Source organism: Cnephaeus nilssonii (genome assembly GCF_951640355.1).
Source record: "Cnephaeus nilssonii genome assembly, chromosome: X".
In the NCBI taxonomy this organism is placed as follows: Eukaryota; Metazoa; Chordata; class Mammalia; order Chiroptera; family Vespertilionidae; genus Cnephaeus; species Cnephaeus nilssonii.
Window position 1 is genome coordinate 74095428 of NC_137071.1, and position 12196 is coordinate 74107623.

Sequence of the window (12196 nt, forward strand, 5' to 3'; positions counted from 1 at the left end):
CAACTATTTCATTGTGGTTAGAATTCATTAGCTTTAGATAAAGATGGTGGATTGAACACATGCATCTAATTTCACTCTCTCCAGAAAAATCTCAAAAACTGTAGGATTAAAAAAAACACACAACTCTGCAAGGTTAGGAAAAACAAGGAAAAGAAGCAATAGCAACTATATTCTGGAAGCTGGAAGCTTGGATAAGCATACTCAAGAAAACTGAATCTTCAATTAGCAGTGGGGAAAGCCAGAAACCAACCCAATCTACACCTAAGAATTCTCAAACAGTTCAGATATTGATAGTTTTAGGTATCTCTGGAGATGGATGTAAAGGCGGGGTTAAAATAAGGTGTTTGGTTGAAAGCTGTTTAAAAACCAACTAGACTTTAAAATATCCCACCTCCCTCTCCCCCTTACAATAATGCTGCTGGGTAAAGGCCACTCCCAATCCTGGTGAATATTGGAGGTTTATTCTCTGAATATGGGGAATGCTAGATACAGTTGAAGGTGTGAATACTGTTTCTGAAAGCAAGATAATTAATATAAATACTTCATATTGAATACTGAGGATACCACAGACAGTTTCCCCCATTTGGCTCCTACATTGCTAGTAGTACCCTCCCAAGCAGTAGTTTGTGTCCTCTCTGAAGAATTTGACTAGCCCCAAGAGGAAAGATCTAAAAATACTAATTTGGGATGGGGAATTTCTCTAACAAATGGACCAGCCAGATGACTTTAAAGTGAAGCTCAAAGTCAATAAGAACCACTCATGTACTCAAAGCTTCTAATCTGTTTTTGGCTCCTACTCATAAATATGAGTATGGATCATCAGGCATCTGAGGAAAGACTCTAAAGTGAAAGACAGAGAACAGAACAAACAAACAGAAAAGAAAGCAAATAGGAGAAAACAGAGACCATGCAAGGAAAAAAAAAATCTTCAAAAATTATCACGAATACCCTCAGAGAAATAAGAGACACTATTCTATATATTCAAGAAAATTTTAAAAAGCTCTTTAATGTGATCCAAGTTAAACTCTTATTGGCTTAAAATATATTGTTATAACTCTAAGAAACTTATTAAAAGTTTAAGTAAGCCCGGACTGTAAGCTTAAAGAAAATACCTACAGAAGATACACAAAAGAAAATGAGAGAGGAAAAAGCATATCACTACAACAACAACAACAAAAATCAATGAAACAATAAGGTAGACATTAAGAGAAAAAAAGAGGGATAAAAGAGTTACAAGACAGAAAACAACTAATAAATGGCAATAGGGAGTCCTTCCCTATCAATAATTACATGTAAATGGGTTTAACTCCTTTGTCAAACACATACAGTGGCCAAATGAATAAAAAACAAGATCAATGTATGCTATCTAAAAGAAACTCCCTTTAGATTTAAGGTCACATATAGGCTGAAAATTGGAAGGATAGAAAAAAATATTCATGCAAATGGTAACCAAAAGAGCAGGGATATCAGAAAAAAATAGACTTTAAGTCAAAACTGTCATAAGAGACAAAAAAGGACATTATATGGTAACAGGGTCAATGCATCAGGAAGATATAACAATTATAAATATATATGCACCCAACATTCAGAACACTTAAATATATGAAGCAAACATTGAGAGAACTGAAGACAGAAAATAGCAACACAATACTATTAGATTTCAATATCTTGCTTTCAATAGCAGGAGGAAAACTAGAAAATTCACAAATATGTGCAAATTCAATAAATTACTTTATAAAAAATATATTTTCATTGACCTCAGAGAAGAAGGGGTTGGGAGAGAGAATCATTGATCGGCTGCCTCCTGCATTCCCCTACTGGGGATAGAGCCAGCAACTTGGGCATGTGCCCTTGACTGGAATCGAACCTGGGACCCTTCAGTCCACAAGCCGATGCTCTATCCACTGAGCCAAACCAACGAGGGCTCAATAAATTACTCTTGATTAACTAATATGTCAAAGAAAAATTTTAAAGTAAAATTAGAAAATATCTTGAGAAAGCCCAGCCTGTATGGTTCAGTGGTTGAGCATTGACCTATGAACCAGGAGGTCATGGTTCGATTCCAGGCAGGGCACATGCACAGGTTGTGGGCTCTATCCCCAGTGTGGGGTGTGCAGGAGGCAACCAATCAATGTTTCTCTCTCATCATTGATGTTTCTATCTCTCCCTCTCCCTTCCTCTCTGAAATCAATACACACACACACACACACACACACACACACACACACACACACTCATATAAAAAAAGAAAATATCTTGAGATTAAAAAATGAAACCATAATATAAAATGTGATATGTAGCAAGAGCAGTACTAAGAGGGAAGTTTATAGTGATAAATGCCTATATTAAAAAAGAAGCAAAGCCTCAAATTAACAACTTTATACCTCAAGAAATTAGAAAAAGAACTAAGCCCAAAGTTAGCAGAAAAAAATAATAAAGTTTAGAGCAGAAATAAATAAAACATAGATTACAAAAACAATTTTTAAAAATCAACTAAATTAAGTTAATTTTTAAAAAAGAGAATATTCTTTTAAAAATGTTTTATTGATTTTTTAGAGCGAGAAGAAGGGAGAGGGATAGAGACAGAAACATCAATGAGAAACGTCATCCATTGGCTGCCTCCTGCACGCTTCCTACTGGGAATTAAGCCTGCAACCCAGGCATATGCCCTGACCAGGAATCAAACTGGTGACCTCTTGGTTCCTGTGTTGACGTTCAACCACTGAGCAACACTGGCCGGGCAAGAGTTAGTTTTTTAAAAAAACATATTTATTTATTTAAAAAACATATTTTATTGATTTTATAGAGAGGAAGGGAGATGGATAGAGAGTTAGAAACACTGATGAGAGAGAAACGATCAGTTGCCTCCTGCACACCCCCTACTGGGGATTGAGCCTGCAACCAAGGTACATGCTCTTAGATCAGAATCGAACTTAGGATCCTTCAGTTCATGGCCTGATGCTCTATCCACTGAGCCAAACTGATCAAGACAAGAGCTAGTTTTTTTTTTAATCAACAAAATTGACTACCTTTAACAGTACTAAGAATAAAAAAGACTAAAATAAAATCAGAAATTAAAGAGGACACATTACAACTAGTGCCATATAAATAAAAAGGATTATAAAAGATTACTATGAACAATTCTTTGCCAACACATTGATTAAACTGGAAGATAATACTATAAGTTCCTGGAAACATACAACCTACACTAAGACTAAATTATATAGAAATAGAAAATGTGAACAGATTTATAACTAGTAATGAAATTGAATCAGTAATCAAAAACCTCCCAACAAAGAAAGCACCAAAACTAGATAGCTTCATGAGTGAACTCTATCAAACACTTAAAGAACTAATGCCAATCCTTCTCCAACTCTTCCAAAATATCAAAGAGGAGGAAACAATTCCAAAATAATTTTATGAGTCCAGCGTTATCCTGATACCAAAAGCAGAAAAAGATATTACAAGAAAAGAAACCTACAGGACAATATCCCTGATCAATACAGATGCAAAAATCCTCAACATAAAATTAGTAAACTGGATTCAAAAGCACATTAAAAGAGTTTTACACCATGACCAAGGGGTGTTTATCTCTGGAACATAAGGATGGTTCAACACATGAAAATCAATAATTGTGACACACCACATTAACAGAATGAGGAATAAAAAATCACATGATCATATTAATTGATGCAGAAAAAGCATTGACAAATTCCATGATAAAAATGCTCAATTAATTAGGAATAGAAGGAATTTACCTTAACACAATAAAGGCCATATATGAAAGGCCACAGCAAACCTCTTACTCAGCAGTGAAAAACTTAAATCTGATCCTCAAAGATTAGAAACAAGGCAAGGATGCCCACTCTTCTCACTTCTATTCAATGTAGTATTACTAGAAGTCCTAGTTAGAGCAATTAGACAAGAATAAAATAAAAGGCAACCAAATTAGAAGTGAAGAAGTAAAATCATCTCTGTATGACATGATCCCATATGTGGAAAACCCTAAAGACTTCATAATAAAACTGTTAAAAGTAATAAATTCAGTCAAGTTGGAGGATACAAAATCAACATACAAAAATTTGATGCATTTTTAATTTTATTTATTTAAATTTTATTTATTTTTAAAAATATATTTTATTTATTTTTCACAGAGAGGAAGGGAGAGGGATAGAGAGTCAGAAACATCGATGAGAGAGAAACATCGATCAGCTACTTCCTGCACACTCCCTACTAGGGATGTGCCCGCAACCAAGGTACATGCCCTTGACCAGAATCGAACCTGGGACCCTTCAGTCTGCAGGCCGACGCTCTATCCACTGAGCCAAACTGGTCAGGGCTTGATGCATTTTTTAAAACAATAAATGGTCTGAAAAGGAAATCAAGAAAATAATTCCATTTATATAAGCATCAAAAAGAATAATATACTTAGAAATAAAGTTAACCAGGGAGCTGAAAGGCTAATAAACAGAAAACTAATTAATACTGAGGAAAAAATTGAAAAAACAAAACAAAAACAGAACACAGAAACAAACACAAATAGATGAAAAGATATTCCATACTCATGGATTGGAAATATTAACATTGTCAAAATGTCTAAACTATCCAAAGCTATCTACAGATTTTAATGCAATTCTTACAAAACTCCCAATGGCAATTTATGTAAAAAAAATCCTAAAATTCATATGGAACCACAAGAAACCCTAAGTAGATAAAGCACTATTAAAAAGAACAAATCAGGAAACATTACATTTCCTGATTTCAAATGACAGTTATCAAAACAGTATTGTACTGGCATAAAAAAGACATATTGAGCCTTAGCTGGTTTGGCTCAGAGCGTTGGCCTGCGGACAGAAGGGTTCTGGGTTCAATTCCCGTCAAGGGCACATGACCGGGTTGCAGGCTTGATCCCCAGTAGGGGGCGTGCAGGAGGCAGCTGATCAATGATTCTCTCTCATTATTGATGTTTCTATCTCTCTCTCCCTCTCCCTTCCTCTCTGAAATCAATAAAAATATATTTTAAAAATACATATTGCCCAGTTGGCATGGCTCAGTGGTTGAGTGTCAACCTATGAACCAGGAGGTCACGGTTCGATTCCTGGTCAGGGCACATGCCCAGGGTTGTGGGCTTGATCCCCAGTGGGGCGGGGGGGGGGGGGCACCCAGGAGGCAGCTGATCCATGATTATTTCTCATCATTGATGTTTCTATCTCTCTCCCTTTCCCTTCCTCTCTGACATCAATAAAAATATATTTTAAAAAAAAGACATACTGACCAGTATAACAGAATAGAGAGCCCAGAAATAAACCACACATTTATGGTAAATTGATCTTCAACAAGGGGGGGCAAGGATACACAATAGGGAAATAATAGTCTCCTCAATAAATGGCGTTCGGAAAACTGTATATCCAGTGTAAAAGAATGAAATCGGATGCTTATAATACCATAGACGAAAAAAATAATTCAAAATGGATTAAAGACTTGAAAATAAGACCTGAAACTCTAAAACTCCCAGAAGAAAACACATGGAAAAAGCTTATTGACCTTGGCAATGATTTCTTGAATATGACATTAAAAGCACAAGGAACAAAAGCAAAAAAAGACAAATAGGATTATATCAACAAAAAACCTGTACAGCAAAGGAAACAATCAGCAAAGTGAAAAGGCAACCTATGGAAATGAGTAAATATATTTGCAAATCATATATCTGATAAAAGGTTAATATCTCTATATAAGGGTATCCTAGAACTTAAACCCCCCAATTTTAAAAATGGGCAAAAGTCCTAAATAGGCATTTCTTCAAAAAAGACATACAAATTGCCAATAGGTATATGAAAGGATGCGCAGCATCACTAATCATCAGAGAAATGCAAATCAAAACTTCAATGGGTTATCATCTCATGCCAGCAACAACGGCTACTATCGTAAAAACAAAAGTGTTGGTGAGGATGTGAAGAAATTTTAACCCTTGTACACTGTTGGTAGGAATGTAAATTGGTACAACCACTATGGAAAACAGTATGGAGGTTCCTCAAAAAAAAAAAAAATAATAACTACCATATAATCCAGCAATCCCACTTCTGGGTTTTCATACCCAAAAGAACTGCAATCAGAATCGGGAAGAAATATCTGCATTCTCTTGTTCACTGCAGCATTATTCACAATAACAAAGACATGAAAACAACCTAAATATCCACTGACAGATGAATAAAGTAAATATGGTGTATAAATACAACAGAATATTATTCAGCCTTAAAAAATAAATAAATCTTATCATTCGCTACAACATATATGAACTTGGAAGACATGCTAAAGGAAATAAACCAGACACAGAAGAACTAATACTATATGATCCCACTTATATCAGGAATCTAAAATAGTCAAAGTCATAGATGTAGAGAGTAGAATTGTATTTACCAGGGGCTGGGATCATTAGAAAGGTATTCATCAATGGGTAGATAGTTTCACTTATGCAAGATGAGTAAGTCCTACAGAACTAGAGTACAGCATAATGCATATAGTTAACAATATTGTATTGGATACTTAAAAATTTGTTAAGAGACTAGATTTTATGTTTACTAGTAATGTTATCAAAAGAAAAAAGAGGAAGGGAAGAAATCCTGGAGGTGATGGTTAAGTTTAGGGCACTGTATATGGTCACAGTTTCACAGTGTATATTTATCTTCAAACTCATCAAGATGCATACATTAACTATGTATAGCTTTTCTGTATGTCAATCATATATCGATTTAAAAAAGAAAGTAACCAAAGAGCCCAAACCGGTTTGGCTCAGTGGATAGAGCGTCGGCCTGCGGACTGAAAGGTCCCAGGTTCGATTCCGGTCAAGGGCATGTACCTTGGTTGCGGGCACATCCCCAGTAGGGGGTGTGCAGGAGGCAGCTGATCGATGTTTCTCTCTCATCGATATTTCTAACTCTCTATCCCTCTCCCTTCCTCTCTGTAGAAAATCAATAAAATATATATTTAAAAAAGAAAGTAACCAAAGAGATGAAGGACTTGTACATTAAAAATCACGAAATATTGTTCAAAGAAATTAAAGACTGAAATAAATGCTTCCATGGACTGAATGACAGTATTGGTAAAATGTCCACACTACCCAAAATGATCTATAGATTAATGCAATTCTTATCAAAACCCCAACAGTATTTTTACAGAAATAGGAAAAAAAATCCTAAAAGTCATATGGAACTACAAGAAACCCCAAATAGCCAAAGCAATCCTGAGAAATGAAAACTGGACGCCTCACACTTTTTCATTTCAAAACATATACAAATCTACCAAAACAGTATGATACTGGCATAAAGGCAGACATATTGACCAATGGAATAGAATAGAGGGCCCAGAAATAAATCCACAAGTATACTAGTATAGTCAACTGGTTGACAAGGTGGGAGGGCGAGAAACACAATGGAGAAAGGATAGTCCCTTCAACAAATGGTGTTGGGAAACACTGATATCCACATATAAAGGAATAAAATTGGACTCTCATACAGAAAAATCAACTCAAAATGGATTAAACATAAGAACCGAAACTCTAAAACTCCCAAGAAAACCTAGAGGGAAAGATCCATGACCCTGATTTCTTGGATAGTACATTAGAAGCATAGGCAACAAAAGCAAAAATAAAGTGAGACTGCATTAATCAAAATGCTTCTGCACAGCAAAGGAAATGGCAAAGTGAAAAGGCAACCTACAGAATGGGAGAAAATATATGGAAACCATCTATTTGATTAGAGGTTAATATCTAAAATATATAAGAAACTCCTACAACTCAATAGCAAAAAGACAACTTCGATTTTTAAAAATGGGCAAAATATACATTTCCTCAAAGAACACATGCAGAAAGTGTGTGTTGATGAAGATGTAAAGAAATTGGAACCCTTGTGCATTGTTGGTAGAAATATAAAATGGTGCAGCCTCTGTGGAGAACAGTATGGAGGTTCCTCAAAAAATTAAAACTGGAACTACCATAAGATCCAGCAATGCTACTTCTGGGTACTTATTCAAAAGAATTAAAATCAGGATCTCTAAGAGATATCTGAATTCACATGTTCATTGCAGCACTGTTCACAATAGCCAAGAGATGGAAATAACCTAAATGGCCATCATGGATGGAAAAAGAAAATGTGGAATATTATTCAGTCAGAAAAAGGAAATCTTGTCATACACAACATGAATGAATTTTGAGGGCATTATGCTAAGTGCAATAAGCCAGTCACAACAGGGATAATACTGCATGATATCACTTGTGGCATCTGCAGTAGTCAAACTCATCAAAGCAGAAACTAGAATGTTGGTTGCCAGTGGCTGTGGGAAGAGGAAAAGGAGGAGTTATTGTTCATCGGGTATAAAGTTCAGTCATGCAAGATGACTAAGTTCTAGAGATCTGTTGTACAGCATTGTGCCTACAGTTAAGAATACAGTAATGTACACTTAAAATCTTGTTAAGATGGTAGATCTCAGGTTATGTGTATTTTATTAAAATCAAAAAAGGTGGGGAGAAAAAAAGAGATCTCTATATTTACTAGCATAAGTTATATCCTATAGTATTTTGAAGGAACTTGAAAATAATTCAGACAGGAGCAGCAAAAGCAAAGAGCTAGAAAATAGAGCCCACTTAAATTACTTAACCACTGAAACGTATGAATAAATATATTAAATATTGTAACAAGCAGATTTTTTTGTATTTCTCCAAGTCTTTAGAAGCTGAATATCCACATATTTAGCATTTAATTATACTTTTATCTTGGACAAGGACATAGAATAATTGATTTGTGGTTCACTTAAGTAATTTTAGGTGATCTAGAGTTTTGGTTCTAAAATACTTATCATGAAAACATCATAAAATTAATTGACTAGCCCAGCCAGCATGGCTCAGTATTTGAGCGTCGACCTATAAACCAGGAGAGGAGGTCATGGTTCGATTCCTGATCAGGGCACATGCCTGAGTTGCGAGCTCAATCCCGGGTGTAGCATGTGCAGGAGGCAACCAATCAATGATTCTATCTCATTGATGTTTCTATCTCTCTCCCTCTCCCTTCCTCTCTGAAATCAATAAAAATATATTTTAAAACAAGCTTTAAAAAAGTTAAATGACCATAGAAAGGGGTATGTGAAATATATGGCAAGTTTCTCACCAAGTAGAAAAGATCCACACTAAGATTGCTCCCTTTGATATGAACACTTTTTAAAAATTAAGATGACTTCTGGTCGAGGTGGCTCGGTCACTTCTTGCTTGGCTGCATCTTCTCTGCTCCAAAAACATACATACATACATACGTACATACATATACACACAGGTATGTACATATGTACATATCTACAAAATACATATATATTCATATATATGCATATATAAAAAGATAAACACAAAGATACAGCTAGGTTCGAAGACAAGATAAACATTTCTGGGAAACAGAAAAACAAACTCCAAGTGATAATAGAGAATGAGTCTCTGGTATTCCTCTGCAATACATGGTATTGTTTTGTATTTTTAAAACTTTATATAAATGGTATTATACTATATACATTCTTTTTCAGCTACCTGTTTAAATTTAAAAAAAATAGTTTATTTTTTAGAACAGAAACACTTACACATTTACAAAAAAACTGAGAAGCTAGTACAAAGAGTTCCCATATACCCCACACCCAGTTTCCCCTGTTATTATTGTACATTACTATGGTACATTGTTAAAACAAATAAATATTGATACATTATCATTTGAAGTCCATATTTTTTTAGATTTCCTTAGTTTTTCCTTAATGTTCTTTTTCGGTTCCAGGATCCCATCCAGGATACTGCAGTACATTTCATTTTCATGTGTCTTCAGGCTCCTCTTGGCTGTGGCAGTTAGTCAGACTTTGTTTTTAATGATCTTTACAGCTTTAAGGAAAATTGATGAGGTACTTTGTAGGATGGCCCACTACAATTTTTCTGGTGTTTTTCTCATGGTTAGATTGGGGTTATGGATTATTAGGAAAAAGATCACAGACGAAAAGTACAATTTTGATCATCTTGCAAGCATACCTACACACTATCAATATGATTTATGACTGTTGATGTTGGCCTTGATAACCTGGCTGAGGCAGTTTTAGGTTTCTATTCTGTAATGATATTTTTTTCCTGCCTTCCCATACTGTACTCTTTGGAAAGAAGTCACTATAAGTAGCTCAAAACGAATTAGTGGGGAGTTATGCTCTCCACTCCTTCAGGTGGAGCAACTACAAAATTTTTAAGAATTTTTCTGCATGGGATTTTTGTCTCCTCTCTCCAATTTATCAACTTAACAGTTTTATTTATTATCCGTATGGACTAATAGATATTCATTCTATACTTTGGGATACAGTCCAATACTAATTTACTTAGTTTATTACAGAAATTGTTCCAACTTGGGTCATTGGAAACTTTCAGCTGGCTCCTGTTCTCCTTTGACAATGTTTTGACAATGTTTTTATGTTGTTGTTTTTAGCACTTCCTTATTTTCTGGCACTTCAAAATGCCCAGGGCTCATCTTGTGTATTTCCTACCCCCAGTACTAGAATCAGCCATTTTTCTAAGGAGCCCTGGTTACTTTTAATAGAGAATGGTATTTAAAAACAAAGACCTGGGTGCTGAACATGCTTGTTACTACTGGAGTATCACTTCATTTAGATCCTCTCAGCTGACAGAAAAAATTACGTTTAATGCTAACCTGTGTATATACATTTATCTATAAATAATTCTATATGTAATCATCCATATATTAAGTTAAACATGAGTTCATACTGATGTCTGCAACTATAAACCATTACCACATGGATCATTTTATTTTTTAATTAATTAATTTATTTTAAAATATATTTTATTGATTTTTTACAGAGAGGAAGGGAGAGGGATAGAGAGTTAGAAACATCGATGAGAGAGAAACATCGATCAGCTGCCTCCTGCACACTCCCTACTGGGGATGTGCCCGCAACCAAGGTACATGCCCTTGACCAGAATTGAACCTGGGATCCTTCAGTCCACAGGCCGATGCTCTGTCCACTGAGCCAAACCAGTTAGGGCAACATGGATCATTTTAGTTTTCTCCCTTTGCTTATCTATAAATTCCAAGGTTGAGAAACCTGGCTCCCACCATCTACCATTCATTTACTTATTGCTCCATTTCATTATACATGTATATCAATATCAGAATTGTTAACCTGTACCCTCATGTTACAAAATCTTATCATCTAGGGTACAGGGATTATGTACTGTTCTGTTTACCTCTCTGTTGCTTCCACATTCCACACATTTCCAAAGATACTTAGGCCAGCACCCTTTCCCCCATAGCTTAATATATTTGTAACAGATTCTCTTGTCACAATCTGCATTTTTTCCTGAGGTTCTCTAACCTCCTAAATGATTTTAAAAATATTTGTATACATCAAAGGTCATTCTTTGTGCTGTGTAGTATTATGGGTTTTGACAAATGAATGTCTTGTATCCACTATTACATTATCATACAGAATAATTTTACTGCTCTAAAAATCCTCTGTCTCTGTACTTCATCTATTCCTCTCTCCCCCATGTTCCCCAAACTCCTGGCAATCATCAATCATTTACTGTTGCTATAGTTTTGTGTCTACTAAAAATGTCATATAACTGGAATCATACAATATGTAGTCTTTTCATATTGGCTTCTTTCACGTATTAAAATACATTTACAGTCCCTCTATGTCTTATTATAGTTTGACAGCTCATTTCTTTTTATTGCTGAGTTATATTCCATTGTATAGATGTAGCACAGGTGAATGGAAACAGAAGAACATCTTGATTGCAAGTTTTTGGTAATTATGAATAAAACTGCTATGAACATTTACATGCTGGGTTTTGTATAAATATAGGTTTTCAAATCAATTGCAGTAAATAACTAGAAGCGCAATTACTGGATCATATGGTAAAACAATGTTTCGCTTTGTCAGAGGCTGTCAAACTAACTTCCAAAGAGATTGTGTTATTTTGTATTCTCACCAGCAATGAATAAGAGTGCCTGTTGCTTAGCATCCTCAATAGCATTTGGTACTGTCAATTTTATTGTGATTTTTAGCCATTCTAATAGGTGTATAATGGCATCTCATTATTGTTTTATTTTGCAGTTTCCTGCTGACAAATGATGGTGAGCTCCTTTGTATATGCTTATTTGACATGTAAATA

At 35.1% G+C, this 12196-nt stretch overlaps 1 protein-coding gene across 3 annotated transcripts in view; it reads right to left on the minus strand.

The window, feature by feature from the left end:
- The window catches only part of RBM41 (RNA binding motif protein 41), a 104388-nt gene that overhangs the window by 9395 nt on the left and 82797 nt on the right, over positions 1–12196 (minus strand). Inside the window, exon 7 of one of the 3 annotated variants that reach the window (XM_079764923.1) lies at positions 5139–9271. The exons of the other annotated variants lie outside the window; for them this stretch is intronic. Coding sequence (XP_079621049.1) covers positions 9209–9271 — 63 coding nt within the window. The 3' untranslated portion in view covers positions 5139–9208. Of the gene's footprint in view, positions 1–5138; positions 9272–12196 lie in introns of those variants that run through there. 3 annotated transcript variants of the gene reach the window in all.